The sequence below is a fragment of the Caretta caretta genome, chromosome 7 (genome assembly GCF_965140235.1).
Source record: "Caretta caretta isolate rCarCar2 chromosome 7, rCarCar1.hap1, whole genome shotgun sequence".
In the NCBI taxonomy this organism is placed as follows: Eukaryota; Metazoa; Chordata; order Testudines; family Cheloniidae; genus Caretta; species Caretta caretta.
In genome coordinates this window covers 123,802,779-123,824,666 of record NC_134212.1, presented here as the reverse complement: position 1 = coordinate 123,824,666, position 21,888 = coordinate 123,802,779, and the positions used below count along the sequence as shown (strand labels likewise).

General features: G+C 45.7%; 1 protein-coding gene across 1 annotated transcript in view; it reads right to left on the bottom strand.

Moving 5' to 3' along the window:
- BTRC (beta-transducin repeat containing E3 ubiquitin protein ligase) overlaps positions 1–21,888 on the bottom strand; it is a 176,696-nt gene that overhangs the window by 119,755 nt on the left and 35,053 nt on the right. Inside the window, 5 exon segments of the mRNA XM_048859264.2 lie at positions 1,131–1,238; positions 15,157–15,251; positions 15,254–15,313; positions 15,654–15,690; positions 15,692–15,718. Of these exon segments, the coding sequence (XP_048715221.1) occupies positions 1,131–1,238; positions 15,157–15,251; positions 15,254–15,313; positions 15,654–15,690; positions 15,692–15,718 (327 nt within the window).

Sequence of the window (21,888 nt, the reverse complement as noted above, 5' to 3'; positions counted from 1 at the left end):
GATAACAGACTGCAGCTATTCCTCTCTAGTATGCACCTTGAAGCAATCATTCATGCCATTTCTGAGTAACAGCCGTGTTAGTCTGTATTCGCAAAAAGAAAAGGAGTACTTGTGGCACCTTAGAGACTAACCAATTCATGCTCAAATAAATTGGTTAGTCTCTAAGGTGCCACAAGTACTCCTTTTCTTTATTCATGCCATTGAGCCTCCAAGGCTTGATTTGCAAGGCTCTACCCCTGAAGTACCGCAGAAGCCTCCGCTAGTGCAGAAACAGTTATCAACTTCCAGTAGTGCCCAGAACAAAGACAACACCTGTGTAGCTCAATCTGCACTGCCTCCATGTTCATGTCTAGCTGTAATTCAAGGTGTTGGCAATGATTTTGAAGCCCTGAATGGTCTGGGACGTGGTTATTCAAGAATTGCCTCTCACTCTATACTCCAAATTGACACAATTAAGATTGGGTGGGACAGGCTTGCTATCAGAACTGAAGATTTGAATACTCCATGTCTAGCAGTAGACCCTTTCCCATCCTTGGAATTATTGCCCTTGAGAGTTCAGAGTCAAAACCTACCAAACTTCAGAGTACAGAGCAAAATCCACTTGCTTTGTGTGGCATCTGATTAACTTTTCTATGTTCCAATTTTCTGTAACTGAAGCTCGTGGGCTGCCATTATTAAATTTAACAAAATAAATATGAACACAGGGCATCAGTTATCAGTGCCACTGCACCAGCCCATTGCAAATTCTTCTAACAGTTTTAAGAAAAATGTTGATAGCAAAATTAAGGCAATTGGCTATACATAGGCCCAGATCAGAGACTGTGTGATGAATACTGTGTGCGAGTTACACTTGTTAAACTTCAGCTGCATGCTTTTGATAGACCTGAGAAACAATGGCAAAAAGTTGATGGTACCAGACCACTTCAGGCAAAATGATATTAAAAACAAAGCAATGAAAATGCCCCAGAGTGATACACTCAGAATCTACACGAGATGAGTTTATGACTGTAGGAGTTTTGAATGGCATAAGGAAGCACACAGTTTGAAGCAGAATAAATGGATGTAAGCAAGCAAGAAACAGACATGCACACAGAGTGAGAGAGAGAGAGAGAGAGAGAGAAAGAAAGTACCTGGAAAGCTGTGAGTGCGCCAGTCCCTGGGTTATACAGGCATCGCAGCGAGGGCATGCTGTCCGCCAGGCTGGAGCAGCCCAGCCACAGAGATCTGGGCATAGAGCACTGCAGAGAAAGGACAACTATGAGATGGGACTGTATGAGACAGGATGGCACAGATTACAGGAACTTTGACGGCTTAGCTGAATTGCATCAACACAGTTGCAGCTGGCCTCTAAGACTGAAAGAGCTTCAAGAAACACTACGGATTGATTTGTCTCCTCAGAAACTCTTAGACGACACAGTAGCAAAAAGTGAAAAAAAGAGGTTATGGTCCAACAAATTAATTATTTAATCAACTTTTTGCATCAGTTTTCGTGGTACTGCACTAAACAAAGTTATTTCTTTCCAATTAATCAGTTCTCTCTCCCTCCATGCATAGTCACCTCTCAAATATACCACAGAGAGGAAGATTCTACAAGGTAAGCAGAAAAATGAACAACAAATTCCATCGGATAGTGTCAGGGAAACAGAAAAGATTTTGTGGATTTTGTTCCATGCACTCCCACCCCACCCTTGCACCAGAGTGAGTGGGAAAAGGGTGGGGAAGATCCTAGGCCCAAGGACAATAATAACTCAGTTACTGTTTGCAAAGGTTTTCTGTTTCTACTTGCTCTGCTATTCATTAACTAAACTACAGTTACCATAGCAAACTGATAATTCACCTTTCCAAATGGATCAAAAACAAAAATAAAAAAGAGGGGGTCAGCCCATCAAAAAAAGGAAAATAGTAGTCACTGATATTTAAAAAAAGAAAAGGAGGACTTGTGGCACCTTAGAGACAAACAAATTTATTTGCGCATAAGCTTTCGTGAGCTACAGCTCACTTCATCGGATGCATGTGAGCTGTAGCTCATGAAAGCTTATGCTCAAATAAATTTGTTAGTCTCTAAGGTCCACAAGTCCTCCTTTTCTTTTTGCGAATACAGACCAACACGGCTGCTACTCTGAAACCTGATATTTAAAACTATTTCGTTCTGATATCCATAGTTTTTAAATCTTTAGCACGGCAGGTTAAAAATATTACTGGCATTTTGACACCAACCTTGTTCTGATCAGTTACAGAACTTTTGAGCCTGAACTTGCTGTTTATTGTATCACTGGCATGGTGGTATAATACCAATGCATTTTAAATGGGCAGCTAGTTACAAACACAGTAGGATATGACAGATTAGTTACAGGAAATCTCACACCATTATATTCTTCATCTCCACACCCCCATGCCATATTAAGCCTTTTTTTTTTTTTTTTTTTTTTTTAAGAAGCAGGGGGATGAGAGAAAATATGAGTGGAAGGGACAGCTGTAACGGTGTGAAATGGCAGGTGCCTTTTGAGCCGCTATTTCTCACTGCTCTGGGAGGAGTGGAAAGTCCTGCACTAAATTTAATATGTGGGAGCCATGTGACCAATCCAGAAATGGGCAGAAAGAGGACAGCCTCCTAAATTCATAATTTGTTACCATATAGTAAACCACACTTGAATTAACCTTATCACCAGTTTACATCATGTCACTTGGGATATTTTGCTCCAATTTATGCTTCCGCTCCAAATATACACATATTTTTCAAATTCACTGGAGAATTTAACCTAGGAAAAAGTGCTTTTTAAAAGTTTTGGTTACCCTAATATAATCTCACCTCAATTTTATAAATAAATTCTACACTTGATAAAGAATCTAGAATTCAAGAATCTGTATACTTTAAAAACACAACCCCCCTGTGTGATAGTAAAGTGTCACCTATTTTATTGTCAGGCAAACTTAAGTCGAGAGAGAGCAGGAATTATGGACCAGGTATCACAGCAAGCAATAGAAACCCAAGTCACATTTCTCAGTCTGCTGTTTTAACCTACCAGACAATACTTGAGTATTCCAACATACGGAAGAATTCTAAATCCCAATACAAAAACAGAAAACAAAACCTACTCTTATTATCTATAAAGCTCTTATGTCCAGAAAAGTTAAGAGATCAGTGTCACAGAACTCCTTGCAGCTAATCAGGATGTACTTATTTACATACGCAAACTAGTTCGTTAATATTGGTCCAGACCTCAGTTATTATTGATCTGTGAGGAAGTACACAACAGAAAATAACCAACTCCTTTTGTGACTTTTGAGCCAGTCAGCTAGGATTTTTCTCATGTATGTAACAAGATTTACATTACCACTGGAGTTCTGTTCCTTTTTTTTTTTTTAAATCAGCATTTGTCTTTAAAAGAGCAAAGGTTCACATATTGGGGGGAAATGTCATTCCTGTACTTGCTTTCTGCCCATTGAAAGAAACGAAGCCTCTAAATTACAATTGGGGACTGAAAAAAGCTTATTCACAAGCTTGAACAAAAGGCCTCAGGTGTTTCAATAGAAACAGCTTGTGTGTAAATCAGATGAGTGACCCAATAGAACAACTTCATTTACAGCCTGATCTCTGAAAAACTCAACATCCTCCATCCCCAGCCACCAACCAAGCTGGATGTCAAATACTCACTTCTGTATTGACAGCTCCACCAACAAGGGGCTGGCCTCAGCATTTACTATTTGAAGCTGACTGACAAAACCCTCTCTTGAACCCATGTCAATCTACATCTATATTTATTTATTTTTAAAAGGCGCAAGAAGCACTGAATTTTGACTGTAGCCAGATGGGAAACTTGGTATTGCCACAAGGTACTGGTCCTAACCCACAGTAGTTTCTCTGCACATCTAACATTTAATTATACTAATATTTTGGATTTCTGCATACCTGATGGACCCAAGAGTGCTTTACAAAAATTAGTAAGCCTCAACACGAGTTATATCAATTTCATAGAAGGGGAAACTGAGGTGGGGGGAAGGAGACTTGCAGAAGGTCACAAAGCACATCCGCAACACAGACAAATAGAAATTAAGTCCTCATTCCCAGTCCTCTGCTTTAAACACAGGAACATGCTCCACTACTCCAGAATGTAGGAAATGCAGTATCAGATCAGACCAGTGGTCCATCTACTGCACAATCCTCTTTCTCACAGCAGTCAGTACCAACTGCTTCAGAGGAAGGTGTAAGTCATCCCAAAATGGACAGTTACAAACCAACTTTCCCATAAGGGAATTTTCTTCCTCATTCCCAACACTGAGGGTATATCTACACTGCACACTAAGCCCGGGCTCTGACTAAGGTTTGACCCCAAGCCCCACTTCCGTCCACATACAAAACAGTATGACGCAGATCAGCAAACCCTCAGGACCGGGTCCTTAGACCCTTCCTCCTAAGAGGGTGGGTCAAGGTCAGAGCCCAAGTCCTGCTGAAACTTCAGTCTAAGCCCTGTCATTTTGGAGTGAGGATGCAGCTCATGCCACAGCCCTGAGTCAGAAGGTCTGCGAGTGCAGTAAGGATGAATTAGCACAGTTGTGGGACCTGGATCAAGCAACTGTAAAACCAGGGTTACAATGCAGTGTGGACACCGAAGGGAGAGTTTGGAAACAACGAGTCCACAAGCACAGGTCCCACAAATCTGGGTTTACAATGCAGTAGACATACCTTTAGTGGTTGGCTTAAATGCAGAAGCATGATGGTTTTTTATATCTGACATATCACATCTACTATAATTCTGAATGTCCTTTAAATATAAATGTCTAATTCTTTTCTTATTTTAATCTTGCTAAACCTTAGATTCAATTATATTTTGTGGTAAAGGTAGCCACAGACTAATTAGAAATTGTGTAGAAAACTATTTCCTTTGTTTTAAATTGGCTGCCTTTCAATTTCATTGGACAGCCCCTTGACCTTGTATTCTATGAAAGGTTAAACAAGAGCACCCAGTTTCCCCAGGCCATTCATTATTTTACATACTCCCATCTCATGTGCCTTCCTATTCATCTTCTGTCTAAATGAAACAGTCACAATCTTTTCAATTTCTCCTCAGAGAGGGAATCATTAGGTTTCTTTCTTTCTTTTTTTTTTTGGTCTTCTATCTCTGAATAAATACTAGGTAATGCATTTCATTTTCTAGTGGGTTGTCCATTCACCTACCTTTGGTAGGTCCCTCTGAAGATCCTCAGTCGAAGACTGACCTAGATTTTTGTCATCGGTTCACCCTCCACCTTCCTAAATCATGTAACATATTAAAACAAAACCAGTTCTAATACAAATCTCATTGTTAACTTTTGCCATGTTGAAAATTGATGATTTATTCCTGCTCTTTGTCGTCTCTTAGCCAGGTTCTAAACCATGGCAACAATGCTTTACCTTGACAAAGCTATCCTACCTGTTTTATCAGATTTGCTCTCTTCTGGGTCCTTTCAGCATGTGTGTCATGTCAGAGGTTACTAAATATTATTTTATTAAATTCTGTTCGAGATCAGAAATGCATCCCTGCCTGCAAAACCGAATGGTTATTACCTGGAGAAAAAAAGCAGATAATTTCCAGAAACACAATGTGTTTTACAAATATAGTGCGCACCCAAAGTGTGTGAAAACTGAAATCTGAATCCACTATAGTAAGAAAAAGTAGGATATAGTAGTTCAAAGATTAGATTTTTGAAAAAGCAAGTTTTGGGGAATTAAAGCTATTAAGAGAGGCAATGGGAAGAAATATTATGGCCTTTGTGTAAAGAAGAAGGTTGATGCAACCTAAAAGAGACAACAATTAATGTGCAACAATCTATACTTCAAGTTCACAGTGCAGCATCTCTTGCTATAGTAGGTGTGACCCTTTAGTATAGCTACAATGCCTTACATTTTACAGGACATGTTCAACATCACTTAACAAGTCAGTGGCATAGCCAAAAATAGAACCCAGATCGCCTTATTCCAAGTCCTGATTTTTGGTCAGTATAATCTTATATTAGGTTGGGACAGGAGCTGCTTCTCCACATCGAGTTCCGTCTGCAGCCACAGCAGGATTGTTCTCCCGTAGTAGCGTCCAGTGCTTTGTGCAGTTCAGTTTTAAATGATTAAGCAATAGGGCTTCTGCTTCTCTTGGGAAAGTGTAATCTTACCTCCTACCTCCCAAAACACATACTGGAAGTGTGGAGAGAGAATATGATCACAGCCTACTAAGGTCTGGAAAGTGTAAATGCTAACTAAGGAAAGGAATTGTTCCCACTGGACCAGTGCGCAAAGTAAGTAAGGGGAATGAGATAAGACTGAGCAGAGGGAAATTAAGGCAGAATACCAGGAAAAAAAAAAAAATCTAACAATGAGTTCTATCTGAAGTAGATGCTGCACTTGTGTCCCAAAGGAAGCGGTGAAAGCTCCATCATTTAAAACTAAGGAAACAAGACCCTGGAGACTTGGCTGCAGGAGAACAATCATGCATGCAATGGCTGGGATTGGACTAGATATAACCAAACACCTCCAGTTTCTGATTCTGTGAGAAGATGTCACTTTGTAAACAGAATACTGTGGCCTTTGGCCAGCAGGGAAGCAAGCTCTTCCAATATAATATTCTTTTTAGAGTATTACTGCTTGTATCCTTTTTAAAAATAAAATGAAGGCAACATGGCTTAGGAGTCTTGACCCGTGTAAGATCAGGATTTGAAGAGCTCTGTGCAAGCTGGAAAAGCTTGTCTCTTTCACCAACAGAAGCTGATCCAATAAAAGATATTATCTTCCCCACTTTGTGTCTCTTAAGGTTATATCAAGCACACACATTGAGGTTAACAGTCACAAGGCCATCAGTTGACAGATTCCAGTGACGACATAATAGACTAAACAGGTCATGTGGCCCCGCTTGTGATCTACCAGCGGAGAGAAGCATTTTTTGCCATTGCCAATTATTGTTTTATGGATCATACACAATAAAAGCATGAGAACACACATATCCATATCCCTTCACTCCTGCTCAACTGTGCCTTTTTGCCATCACAACAATGTCAAAACGGTACAAGTTCCATCACTTTGCCACTTGCACCCAATTTACGCCTTTCATGTAACCATGGAACTTAGCTCATTTTAGGCAACATATCAGTTACATGTCAGCTAGTGTTTACATTATAAACTGCTATTCCCATGGATTTATAACAGCCATAGATATGCACTTTGGCTCAAACTGGATGTACCAATTTCAAGCCCAAGAACAGTTTTCATCCCCTCAACCTTTCTCATACCCATACAACAGCACACACATCCCTGCACCTTTGGATCAAAGAAAAAAATCTGAACATTCGAAGACAGAAAAACAAGGAGTTTCCAGTGCATATTTTGCTCTGTTACAATCCAAAAATAGCCCTGTTAAAAATTAACTGCATTTGGCAAGCAACTGATCATTTATGGAAAAAGAAAACCAACACAGTCCTTTTTAAATATCTGCAAAACAATTAATGAACAGTAAATTCTTCTCCATTAAATTTTGAAATATATAAATATAAATATATATTATACACACACAAACAGTGGATACCAGGCATTCTAAATACATAATTACATGAGTGCACCTCCAACTTCCACAGGAGCCATTCCGGTGAATTGTGTAAATAATATGCCTTTAAAAACCTTAATATATAACTATAGATTTACTAGTTGTGGAACAGTTATATATACCCTAGAGATGAGAATACACTTAAAAAAACAAACAAACCTGCCTAATTATGAGTTTACCAGAGAGACTAAAAGGGCCCAGAGCAAATTAATACTTTTATAACTTGTAGAGAAAGTTGTTTATTTTATTTTTTGTTTGTTTTTGTTTGGAAATTAGAAAAAATGTAAGAAATAACTGGAGGTCTTAATTAAGCCAACAGGAAAACACAGAAAATTCACATTTAGTGCCGATGTTCGCTTGCTATTGCAGGATGCTGTGCCTGGAAGTTATTTTAAACAAACAAACAATCAAATAATTCAGACTTGATTAGCTGATGCCTTTTTTGAGGAGCTTTTTTTATTATTTTAAGATCAAACTTCTAAAATGAAAAGAGAACAATCGCCTCCTCAAAAGGTAATGATTAGGAGCATATCAATCGGCTTTCACGCTGACAACTCTCAACTGAGGATACTGCCTCAGAACTATGGAGAAAGCAAGGTTTCAACCCTTTCGTACCTGTTTTCTTCGAGATGTATTGCTCATGTCTGTTCCAGGCTAGATGTGCACGCTCTGTGCACAGTTGTCGGAGATTTTTCCCTTAGTGGTATCCGTAGGACTGGCTCTAGCGCCCCCTGGAGCCATGCATGTATGTGCCAGTATAAGGGGCGCTGCTGGCTCCACATCATCTCAGCTCCTTCTTGCTGATAACTCTGATGGAGGGGTAGGATGGAGGGTCATGGAATGGACATGAGCAACAACACATCTCAAAAGACAACAGTTACGAAAGTTTAGTAACCATTTTTCTTCTTTGATGGCTTGCTCATGTCCATTCCATGCTAGGTGACTCACAAGCAGTACCCTCGGAGGTGGGATCAAGGTTTTTGGACCTGCTGACTGCAACACCACTCTTCCGAAACTGGCATCATCACGGACCTGCTGGGTGATGGCACAGTGGGACGTGAAGATACAGACTGACAACCATGGTGTGGCTCCACAGATGTTCTGGATTGGTACTTGTGTGAGGAATGCTGCTTATGAAGCCTAAGCTCTCATGGAATGAACGGTCACGATGGCTGGAGGCGGAACCTTCAACTACATGTAACAGGCCTGGATACAAGCAGTTCTCTTATCCTTTCCGCTGCTGCCACAGAGTTGCATAGATTTAGGAAGGGCTTAGTGCTCTCTGTGTAGAAGGCTAGGGCCTGCGTAACATCTAATGTATGGAGCCAACGCTTGTTGGTGGTCTTTGAGGTTTTGGAAAGAAGGCCAGAAGAAAAGTATCCTGGTTGTTTTAGACTTGCGACACCACCTTTGGAAGGAAGGCCGGATGGGGGCACAGCTGGACCTAGTCCTTGAAGACACTGTATAATGGGGTTCTATCGTCAGGGCTTTGATCTCAGAGACCCTTCTGGCTGAGGCAATCGCCACAAGGAAGGCAACCTTCTGAGAGAGAAGTAGCACGAAACAAGATGCTAGCATCTGGCTTGAAGGGAGGCGTTACCTAGGGAGGTGGTAGAATCTCCTTCCTTAGAGGTTTTTAAGGTCAGGCTTGACAAAGCCCTGACTGGGATGATTTAACTGGGAATTGGTCCTGCTTCGAGCAGGGGGTTGGACTAGATGACCTTCTGGGGTCCCTTCCAACCCTTATATTCTATGATTCTATGAGGCCCAGTGAGCGTCAACAGGACCAGGTTTAAATCCCATGGGGGGGATCAGGTCACAAACCTGAGGGTAGAGTGTCTTTCCAGGGCCTTGAGAAACCGGAGCATCATCTCGTGGGATAACACTGATTTGGCCCTGCACTGGAGGGTGGAAGGCTGAGACGGCTGCCAAGTGAACCTTAATAGAGGCGAGAGTCAGACCTTAATGTTTAAGGTGGAGCAAATAGTCCAAGATAGACAGCAGAGAAGACCGGGATAGATACAGATTCTGCTTAAAGGCCCAACACGTGAAATGTTTCCACTTAGCCAAGTAAGTGGCCCTGGTGGAAGGCTTTCTGCTACCTAGTAAGACTTGAGCAGGCCTGTTCGGAACAGGTTTGACTTCAGGGTTCAGCCACGCAGCAATCATCCCATCAAGTGCAAGGAGACGAGGTACGGGTGAAGCCAAAGGTCAATGCCCATGGTCTTGTGAAATCAAGTCCGGACAGGATTGGAGCATGAGTGGAATGGCCACTGAGAGGTCCAGAAGTGTACCGAACCAATGCTGGCATGGCCACGCCAGAGTTATCAGAATAACTCTCGCCTTGCCCTGCTTGATCTTTGCAAGATCTTGTGAACCCAGGGGATTGGTGGGAAAGCGTTCAGCAGGCGGTCTGCCGATGAGAGCCGGAAGGCATCAAAGACAGAACCCCTGCTGAGCCCAGGCAGCAAACAGAACTGATGGCATTTCCTGTTCTGTTTGGTGGCGAATAGGTCCATGTGGGGATGCCCCACTTCTGGAAGATGACATTGGCAACCTCCAGGTAGAGAAACCACTCATGATGAGGAAAAGGACCTGCTGAGGTGATCCGCCAATGTGTTCCAGGCTCCTGGGAGATGTGACGCTTCGCGGTGAAAGGCATGTTTCACACAGAAGTCCCACAGCTGGAGGGCCTCTTGGCACAGGGCTGAAGATTGAGTTCCTCCCTGCTTGTTGATGTAAAACACTAAGGCCGAATTGTCCATCAAGACCTGCACCATTTTGCCTGAGATCTGGGGAAGGAACGCCTGACAAGTCAAGTATACTGCCCTCAGTTCCCTGACATTTATATGCTGGGAGAGTTCTTCCTGGGACCAGAGGCCCCGAGTCCGCAGATTGTCAGGGTGGGCTCCTCACCCCAGGTCTGAGGCGCCCTAAACCAAGCTTACCAACTGATACAGCACGGCAAAGGGTATCCCTCTCATTTGGAACCTGGGTCTCTCCACCAAGTCAGTGAAGCTACGTCAGACGATGGAATTGTGAGTACTGAGTCCAGGTGATGTCTGCCTGGGGAGTAGACTGATGCCAGCCACAACTATAGGGCTCGGAGGTGTAGCCACATGTACTGCACCACATAGGTACATGCCCCCATGTGACCCAACAGTTTGAGGCAAACCCAGGAGGTTGTAAGAGAGTGGGCTGCGACCTGGGGGAGATCACGTCTGGCATAGTTCGGAATCTGGTCTCCGGTAAATAGGCCTTGGCCTGGGTGGAATCGAGCACCACCTCAATGAAGTTTATTCTCTGAAGTGAACCAAAGTTGACTTTTGCTCATTTATTAACAGATCCAGAGCCTGAAAGGTGGCCCATACTATGCCAATGCTGTGCTGGACTTGAGCCTGCAAGAAGCCTTTGATCAGCCAGTCATCAGGTATGGGTAGACCCGTATGCCTCAACATCTGAGGAAGGCTGCAACCACCACCATACACTTTGTGAAAACCCATAGGTCTGCAGACAGGCTGAAGGGAAATGCTGTGAATTGGTAAGTGGTGTTGACCCACCACAGACTGATGAATCTCCTGTGTTCGCGGCAGATGGAGATGTGGAAATTGAGAGTGGCGTACCAGTCTCTTAGATCCAGGGAGAGAATGATGGAGGCCAGAGAAACCATGTAGAACCTCAGGTTTTTTAGATATTTGTTGAGGTGATGCAGGTCCAGGATGGGCCATAGACCCCCCACCCCGCCTTTGGCCTTCATGATTAGGAAACACTGGAATTAAAACCTCTTCCCTCTCAAGTCTTGAGGAAGCTCCTCTACAGCCACCACACCTAGGAGGGCCTGCACTTCCTGGACAAGAAGCTGCTTGTGAGAAGGGTCCCTGAAAAGGGACTGGGTAGGGATGGCAGGGTGGATGAAAACTAGAGGGTGTAACCGACTGTTATAGTGCTGAGCACCCAACGGTCCAATGTTATGTAAGACCATGATGGGTGGAAGTGTGACAGGCGGTCCAAAGACAAAAGGATGGATGGATCCAGAGTCGAGACTGGTATGTCATCTTTGGGCACACCTTCAAAAGGCCTGTCTGGCCCCGCCGGGGCATCTGTGTGAGCCCAACTGGGAAGATGAGACAGAAGGTAGGGGTTGAAGACATGTACAGTCCTTTTCCTTTCTTTTGTAAGGAGGCACCGGGAATCTGGGAGGCTGCTGGGGCCTAAGTGCTTCCTGGAGGCTGGGGGCATGTAAAGGCCCAGAGAGCGAAGCGTGGCCCTCAAGTCTTTGAGGCCATGAAGCTTGGAGTCTGTTTGTTTAGAGAACATGGATGCACACTTGAAGGGGAGGTCCTGAACGGACTGCTGCACTTTGTGAGAGAAGCCCAATCACTGGAGCCATGACCCATGCTGGTTAGAGATACGTAACTGGAGGCTACCCACTAAATAAACATGGTGTCCGAACAGGTCCAATCTCTTAGCCTCTTTATTTTTGGGGGTTATGCTCGACTACCCCATCTGTCCCGCTTGTTTGCGGCAGACACCACCAGGAACCGGGGAGAGGCGGGTGGTGGTGGTGCACGAGTACAGGTACTCAAACTCACTGGCTGATAATATAGTACTACTTCTCTGCCCTTTACTCCTGGGGGAATTCTGTACTACTGCACGTCCACAGAATTCATGTGCCCCGCAGATTTCTTTGCTTCCCTGCAGAAAAATGATTCTCTGACAGGGAAGCAAAGGGAAGCTGCAAGAGCAGTCATGCACCATTCCGTAGCTGTGCAGGTACATCATTTCAGGCACCCAGAGCAGCCGGCAGAGAGGTAAATCACCGCAGGGCTGGGGACATCCCAGCAGGTGGCTCCTGCCCTGAGCCGGAATCAGCCGCTGGTCGCAGCTGGGCTGGAGGCAGGAGAGGACAGAACTTCCTTTTCCCCTGCAAGAAGTGGCTGGGGCCAGAAACCTCACCTGGCTGCAGGAAGCTCAGCATCCTCCCCTGCTTCCTGTCCCCATCACTCCTCAGCTGCAGGGGGAGGGGTCATTGTAGGGGAAGCTGCTACCCCATTTGCCAAACTCCTGTGCATCTGGACCTTGCACACCAAGACATCCCCGCCAACCCTCACCCCATACACCCAGAACCCCTCTAACCCTCCATACCCGAGCTCCATCCCACAAACATCTATGGGAATTAGAAAAGAGTTGGTTCCATGCTTCTACTTCACTGACCAACTATAGTGAAACCCTTTGGGCCACCACAATTAAGGGCATTTAAGCAATAACACAATTCACCAGGCAAAAAACACAAAACAAACAGTCTTCAAGACAAAAGGATAACAGTATATTTCACTTATGAAAGCACTGAGCCAGATCCTAGGAGACTGGAAGGGTTCAGAATGATTGGCTCCCATTAACCAGAGAGTGAAGCCCTCTAGCAACGTTCAGTAACAGCACATTCATTAGGACCTTCCCACTTCCAAGAACTTGGGAGTGAGTACTGGACTTCTCAACCTCAGCACTGATCATTAAGGCTACGTTTTCGTCATGGGCATTTTTAGTAAAAGTCACAGGCAGTAAACAAAAATTTACAGCCTGTGACCCGTCCATAACTTTTACTAAAAATACCAGTGAATAAAATTGGGGGGAGGGCTGCCCAGGACCCCGCAGGTGCTGGGAGAGGGTATGCGGGTGGCAGCATGAGGCACAGAGCTGCCTGGCCTTGCCTCTGCCAAGCAGCTGAGCAAGGGGGATATCGCTGCTTCTGCGGAGCCCCCCAGATAAACGCCACCCTGAGCCGGTCTCACCCTGTCCTGTTCCCAAACCCCCTGTCCCCTCCCACACCCAAACTCTGCTGCTGGGGGATGGGGGGCACAGTACAGGGGCCCGAGACTGCCCCAGCAGCAGCCGGTGCGCCTGGCGCAGGGGCTGCCTTAGCTGTCCCTGAGCCAGACACACCGGGCACTGCAGAAGTCACAGAATCTGTGACCTCTGTGACAAACCGCAGCCTGATATCATTGATGTCAGTGGTGGGTTCCCCCCATTCATCTTTCAGATCAACCTATAGCTAGTAGGTTTAGTCCTCTGACTAGTAGGTGTTTGGTAAATTTTACATTCCCTGCTATACCTATGAACCTCAATCCATCAAAGTGATTTCCCCCGGTCTCCTATTCATTGCTGTAGTTGCTCTTAACTCTCCCTTCTCCTGTATTATACTGAATATTCTCTAAGGCCATGTCTACACTACAAAGTTAAGTCAACTTCAGTTACGTGAACGATCAGAAACCACTGTAATTACACCCTAGGGGTAGCAATGATGCAAGTATGCAGGGCCATAAATCGCCTCCTGCTAAGAATGACTGTGACTCTGTGCAATGAGTGGGAAATAGCGGATGGCTATGCAGCAATGGGATTCCCTAATTGCGACAGGTAGCATACATTTCCCAATGTTGGCTCCAGACCATCTTGCGACAGAGTACATCAACAGAAAGGGATACTTCTCTGTGGTACTGCAGATGCTGGTGGATCACCAGTGTCATTTCACTGACATCAACGCAGGATTGTCAGGGATGGTGCATGACGCACGCATCTTCAGGAACACTGGCCTGTATAGAAAAGCTACATGCAGGGACTCTTTCCAGGCCAGAAGATTCCAACAGGGAATGCGGAAATGCCCGAAGTGATCCTGGGAGACCCAGCCTACCCCTTAGTCCCGTGGCTCATGAAGCCTTCCACCGGAAACCTTAACAGCAGCAAGGAATGCTTCAACAACAGGCTTGGCAGGTGAAGAATGACTGCAGAATGTGCGTTTGGCAGAGTAAAGGGTCACTGGCACTGCCTTTTTGACAGGTTAGTCTTCAATGAGAAAGATATTCCCATGGTCATAGTCTGCTGTGCTCTGCATAACATTTGTGAAGCCAAGAGAGAAAAGTTTCCACAGGAATGAAGCACTGAGGTGGATCGCCTGGTGGCTGATTTCAAGCCAGACACCAGGGCTATTTGAGGGGTTCAATGAAGCAGGGGGCGCTATTCAAATAAGGGAGGCTTTGAAGCAGCATTTTGACAATGAGCCCCAGTAACATGTCTTTCTGTAATGCATTGAGCCAGGCGTTGTTTACTTGCCACCTTGAATGACCCCCATAATGATTCCTGCCTGAGCGTTAATTGTAGTCTGCAAATGGGCTGATTGCAATAGAAATTCACACACAGTGGCAAACACCCTGTGTAGGTCACAAATAAAGACTCACTGTCTCTGTAAGACAGAATTTTTATTAAACAGCAATACACAGCTTAACATTTCTCACAAGGGACAGTGACAGTGAGCAACTCTCTCCGAAGTGAGGATCTCTCAGTTGCACGTAAGTTCAAATGTCATTATGGAAAATATCCCTGGGGCGGGGCGCAACAGGTACTGCAATGTACTGGGAATATGAGAGGAAGGTGTGTGGGGAGTTTGGGGAGGGCAAGGAAGGAAGTTCTGTATGGGCTACAGGGCGAGTCGAGCACACGTGTTCCACCTGCAGTGCAATCGGGACCTTAGCGTCTCTGTTTGGTCCTCCATGAGCTTTATTATCCACTCCTGACCTTGTCTCCTCTCCTGGCTACCCACTTCTAGTTTCTCGTTTATTGTGTCTCTCCATGCTCTGTGCTCGCTATCAGCCAGATCTGATGATTGCAGCATTTTGTGAAGCATGTCCTCCTTGTTTGCCTCCTTATCAGACGGAGGCGCTCCACCAATGCGTAGGAGCTGCCCCTCAAGAGCACATCTGCAGAAGGAAAAACACAAAACAAAAACAGTCAGTATTGTCACAGTCCTAAACCGTAAAAGTTACATACACCTCTTTCTCACTTTCCCTTGGCAAACGCAGCACAGCCAGAGCACTAAACGTGGTGAGATCAGCCCAAGGAGGGGGTGGTGAAAGATGGGACAAAGGATCTGGGTGGTTTCAGAAGGGGATCCGTACAAGTGCCTAAGGCCACTATTCGGAATACTGGCACTGTTTTCCACAGGCGGGGTCAATCGATGCTAAAATCACACTACTGAGGGTAACCAAACATGCAAAGCTGCATCTCCTACATGAGTGTGGCTTCAGACTGGGTCTGTACGTTGCTCATCTTTGTGCTGCTTTGGCTCCTCCAGAACCAATTGCCAATTGGCACAGCAAAGTTTCCTACAATGGGAGAAGAAAGTGCTATGGTGCAAGTGCTAGAGGAGCCAACTAGGGGGGGCGCTTTTCTTGACCTGCTGCTCACAAACCGGGTAGAATTAGTGGGGGAAGCAAGTGGATGAGAATCTGGGAGGCAGTGACCGTGAGTTGGTTGAGTTCAGGATCCTGACGCAGGGAAGAAAGGTAAGCAGCACGATACGGACCCTGGACTTCAGGAAAGCAGACTTCGACTCCCTCAGGGAACGGATGGCCAGGATCCCCTGGGGGACTAACATGAAGGGGAAAGGAGTCCAGGAGAGCTGGCTGTATTTCAAGGAATCCCTGTTGAGGTTACAGGGACAAACCATCCCAATGAGTCGAAAGAATAGTAAATATGGCAGGCGACCAGCTTGGCTTAATGGTGAAATCCTAGCGGATCTTAAACATAAAAAAGAAGCTTACAAGAAGTGGAAGGTTGGACATATGACCAGGGAAGAGTATAAAAATATTGCTCGGGCATGTAGGAATGAAATCAGGAGGGCCAAATCGCACCTGGAGCTGCAGCTAGCGAGAGATGTCAAGAGTAACAAGAAGGGTTTTCTCAGGTATGTTGGCAACAAGAAGAAAGCCAAGGAAAGTGTGGGTCCCTTACTGAATGAGGGAGGCAACCTAGTGACAGAGGATGTGGAAAAAGCTAATACACTCAATGCTTTTTTGCCTCTGTCTTCACTAACAAGGTCAGCTCCCAGATTGCTGCACTGGGCATCACAACATGGGGAATAGATGGCCAGCCCTCTGTGGAAAAAGAGGTGGTTAGGGACTATTTAGAAAAACTGGACGTGCACAAGTCCATGGGGCCGGATGAGTTGCATCCGAGAGTGCGAAAGGAACTGGCGGCTGTGATTGCAGAACCATTGGCCATTATCTTGGAAAACTTGTGGCGAACGGGGGAAGTCCCGGATGACTGGAAAAAGGCTAATGTAGTGCCAATCTTTAAAAAAGGGAAGAAGGAGGATCCTGGGAACTACAGGCCAGTCAGCCTCACCTCAGTCCCTGGAAAAATCATGGAGCAGGTCCTCAAAGAATCAATCCTGAAGCACTTACATGAGAGGAAAGTGATCAGGAACAGTCAGCATGGATTCACCAAGGGAAGGTCATGCCTGACTAATCTGATTGCCTTCTATGTTGAGATTACTGGTTCTGTGGATGAAGGGAAAGCAGTGGATGTATTGTTTCTTGACTTTAGCAAAGCTTTTGACACGGTCTCCCACAGTATTCTTGTCAGCAAGTTAAAGACGTATGGGCTGGATGAATGCACTATAAGGTGGGTAGAAAGTTGGCTAGATTGTCGGGCTCAACGGGTAGTGATCAATGGCTCCATGTCTAGTTGGCAGCCGGTGTCAAGTGGAGTGCCCCAGGGGTCGGTCTTGGGGCCGGTTTTGTTCAATATCTTCATAAATGATCTGGAGGATGGTGTGGATTGCACTCTCAGCAAATTTGCGGATGATACTAAACTGGGAGGAGTGGTAGATACGCTGGAGGGGAGGGATAGGATACAGAGGGACCTAGACAAATTGGAGGATTGGGCCAAAAGAAATCTGATGAGGTTCAATAAGGATAAGTGCAGGGTCCTGTACTTAGGACGGAAGAACCCAATGCACAGCTACAGACGAGGGACCGAATGGGTAGGCAGCAGTTCTGCGGAAAAGGACCTAGGGGTGACAGTGGACGAGAAGCTGGATATGAGTCAGCAGTGTGCCCTTGTTGCCAAGAAGGCCAATGGCATTTTGGGATGTATAAGTAGGGGCATAGCGAGCAGATCGAGGGACGTGATCGTCCCCCTCTATTCAACATTGGTGAGGCCTCATCTGGAGTACTGTGTCCAGTTTTGGGCCCCACACTACAAGAAGGATGTGGATAAATTGGAGAGAGTCCAGCGAAGGGCAACAAAAATGATTAGGGGTCTGGAACACATGAGTTATGAGGAGAGGCTGAGGGAACTGGGATTGTTTAGTCTGCAGAAGAGAAGAATGAGGGGGGATTTGATAGCTGCTTTCAACTACCTGAGAGGTGGTTCCAGAGAGGATGGTTCTAGACTATTCTCAGTGGTAGAAGAGGACAGGACAAGGAGTAATGGTCTCAAGTTGCAGTGGGGGAGGTTTAGGTTGGATATTAGGAAAAACTTTTTCACTAGGAGGGTGGTGAAACACTGGAATGCGTTACCTAGGGAGGTGGTAGAATCTCCTTCCTTCGAAGTTTTTAAGGTCAGGCTTGACAAAGCCCTGGCTGGGATGATTTAATTGGGGATTGGTCCTGCTTTGAGCAGGGGGTTGGACTAGATGACCTCCCGAGGTCCCTTCCAACCCTGATATTCTGTGATTCTATGATTCTAAGAAACAAAGGAGCTCTACCAAGGAACCTTCAGCAGAGGGACTGCAGAGTATCTGCAGAAAAGCTCGCTAGAGATCTCTATGGACGGTTCCTAGGAGACCTTGGTGTTCATCAACAAACTTTTCTGCAGGGCCCCCACTGTGTAGCTGCACAGAGGAAAGAGAAGCAGATGGAAACAGAACCTAGTGTTGTTAATCTCCATCCTTTCTCCCATGTGCACCATGTAACAAAATAAGGACATCTCTTCCTCATATAACCCTGCACTATGAAAGAAAAATTAGTACTTACCGGAACTCCGCTCTCCTGCTTCAGGCACACCAGAACCAGACTGCTGGGACTGGCTAGACCCCTTTGGAGTCAAAAAAGGGGTCCTGACTCACCATGCTGCCAGAGGAGCCTGTCCCACATTCTCCTTGAACTCGACCTCCTCGTCCATCACTTCATCCTCAGGGTTGACTCCGCTGGCCGCTGCCATGACATATCCATGGAGCTCTTAACAGTGGAGGTGGAGTCGCTGTGGAGGATGGCATGCAGCTCCTTGTAGAAGCAGCATGTTTTTGGCACCACACTGACAGTTGGCCTCCCTTCTCTTCTGGTACGCCTACCTCAGCTCCTTGATCTGAGCATGGCACTGCTGCATGTCCATTCCACAGGAAGTGGAATTTCAAAAATTCCCAGGGCTTTAAAGGGGAGGGGCACATGCCTGTCTACCTGAGTGCAGGGCAGCAGAGTAGAAACTGCTTACCAGAGCAGTCATGACAGGCACTGTGTGACACCTCCTGGAGATGACTTAGGGCGACATACAAAAATGCAGTGTCTACACTGACACTGTGTTGCTTTACCTTTGTCACAAAATGCTCAATGCCGTCATCGAGGTGGTTTTATTATGTCTGCGTAGCAGGAGAGTTAAATCGGCGGGAGGAGCATTGCAGACACTTCCACTGTTTTGTCGACAAAACTGTGTAGTGTAGACGAGGCCTAATGCCCTGATACCTTCCCAGTTTACCATACATTTTCAAGAGTTTCCAGCGCTATAGCAAGTTTGTTAGGTAATACTCTTAATAACCAAAGCTGATAGCAATCTGAATGGACTGATTTGTATATGTTTAGATTATACAAATATTTCTTTACCTGCATGGGATCCAGGAGGAGAATGTCAGTTTTAGATGGGGCGGAGGAGAGTGTCTCCCCACCCAGAGTCATTATGAGACTTTCTCAGGCTTGGTCTACACTACAGTTAGGCTGATGTAAGGCAGTTTACGTCAACCTAATTATGTTAGTGTACACTCTACGGCCTTCCTCCCGCTGATGTAAGTGCCTTACTACAGCAACATCATAACTCCACCTCCATGAGAGGTGTTGGGTTTATGTCAGCGTAGTTAGGGCGACGCAGTGTCTGTGTAGACACTGCACTACTTACATAGGCTGTTGGCTGTCATTCTTGTCAATTTCACGGCTCCAGCCATGAAACTGACAAGAAAGCTGGGTTGTCACCAAGGCAAGTGGGTGGCTTCCCGCTCCCAGCTGGGCTGTTGCCTGCCTAGCTCCCTGCTCCCCAAGGGGAGCCCAGGTGCCGCCCGGATGCTCCCTACTCCCTATTGCCGGGAGCTTAGCTGCATCCCTCCCCACGGCTCTCAGCTCCCCAGCGCAGGGCTCCTGGTGGGCATCTCCGCGTGCCCGGAGTCTTGGCGGATCCCAGGCTCCTGGCAGGGAGCTGAGATCCTCAGTACAGCCTCCAGGCTCCCCACTGGGAGACCAGGATGCAGCCCGGCTCAGAGTGGAGAGCCAGGCGGACGCAGCGTGGCAGCTGCCCAGAGGCGTCCGGCTCCTCCCTGCACCAAGGCTCCGAGGATCTTCCCAGATGCCAGGTGATGAGCTCACAGCCGGGTCCCTGGCAGCGGGGAGCCAAGAGCCCAGAGAGCAAACGGGCCCCCGGCAGGAGGCTGCATGTGCAGCTGAGAGCCCAGTCTCTCAGCCTCCTCTACTGCCCCTCTTAAGTCAGTGGAAGTGCTCCTGGTGAGGACGTGCACCACCGACAGGAGGAGGATAGTGTGGACATGAGTGACTACAGTAATTACTTGCAGTGGTTTTAAATCGACCTAACATTGGTCACCTTACATTTCTAGTGTAGACATGCCCTCAGTCTCTGAGATTAAAGGTGAGCAGAGGTTTCTTAACCAAAGGAGCTAGCTTGTCCTAATTGAAACATGCACAAGATTTTCCAGTGATGGTTACAAATTCCTTCAAACACCTAGCAGAGACTACACCTTACTTAAGGAATATTACAATTTAATTGTTGGAAACTGAGTAAATAACTCTCCTGGAATTTACAAGCTTTACTGTCTGTGCCAGTGGATACTGATGTTCCCATGAATTGTTGCTTTTTGTTCCACAGAGCTTATAAATACCATGAAGTGCATCTGTGGCTCTTACGACTGCAGATGCCATACCCTTCTTTAGAGGTACTGAAGAAACATTGTGATGCAGCTGAAGAAGTGGGTTTTTTACCCACAAAAGCTTATGCTCAAATAAATCTGTTAGTCTTTAAGATGCCACAGGATTCTTTGTTGTTTTTGTGGATACAGACTAACACGGCTACCCCCTGAGACTGGAAGAAGTAGAGACTTTCAGACTGGACCTAGACGTTCAAAATGACTTTTACATGAATAAAAAGCTTCTGTGCTCCAGCTCATGAAAAGCAGGCCTATGGACGATTTCTCACGAAGGTCTGAAGCATGGAGGTATTTGAAGTTCCTAGATCAACATTCTGTATTAAGTAGGCTAAAAATATTAAACTTTTCAAAAAGTGAACTCATGATTATGACTAAGTCCCAGTTTTTAACTGCTGACCCTTCACAACTTGCTTATTTCTGCACTCTCAAATCTTACCGTCTCCCCTCCTTGTGCCTCCTCCTCACCACCAGCCTCCATTTGTCCACTTCTCCCCAACACTTTTACACTTTCTTCCATGCCGTGATGCCCAGGATACTAACCCTGGAAGTTGATTAATATTTACACAGGTAACTGAATGTGTAAAGTACCAGCCATTCGTTATCAAGTATTGTGCAACTACTCTCCATTTTGTTATTTGTTCTGCAGTAGCACCTATCGGCCCCACTCCGGGACCTGTTGCATTAGGTGCTATACACACATGTAATTTAAAAACAAAAAACAGTCCCTGCCTCAAGAAGCTTAAAATCTTAATACATGACAAGAGACAGTAAGTGAATTGAAAGGAAGGATTGCCTAACAGTTAGGGTGTCATCCTGGGACTCAGGAGAACTAAATGCAATTCCCTGCTCTGTGTCAGACTTCCTCTGTGGTCTTGAGCAGTCACTTAAGTCTCTCTGTGCCTCGGTCCCCCCTTCTGCAAAATGGGGATAACAGCACTTCCCTACTTCACGGGGTGTACTGAGGATAAATATATTCAGGATTGTAAGGCGCTCAGATACCATGGTGCTGGGGGCCAGATAAGCACCTAATCTAGACTGATGCAAGTGGCCAAGAAGGAGAAGAAGAAAACAGTGAAATGATCACATTTAGAATAAGCAGCAGAAGCCCTGACACATCAACTGCCTAACCACATTGGATTCTAAACTACTATGAAGACATATCAAGGCTCTAAGGGGAACCCCACACTTGGGACTTTTATCTACCCTAGTTCTATAGCTCCAAAAATATGTACTACAGGGAACAAACCTCTACTGATAGAGAGAGGAACCGGATAATTTGTCTTTTCTATTTCCAATTTGTATAATTTTATACAATCAGTTGGGCACACTGAGCATATGCTGAGAGATTGT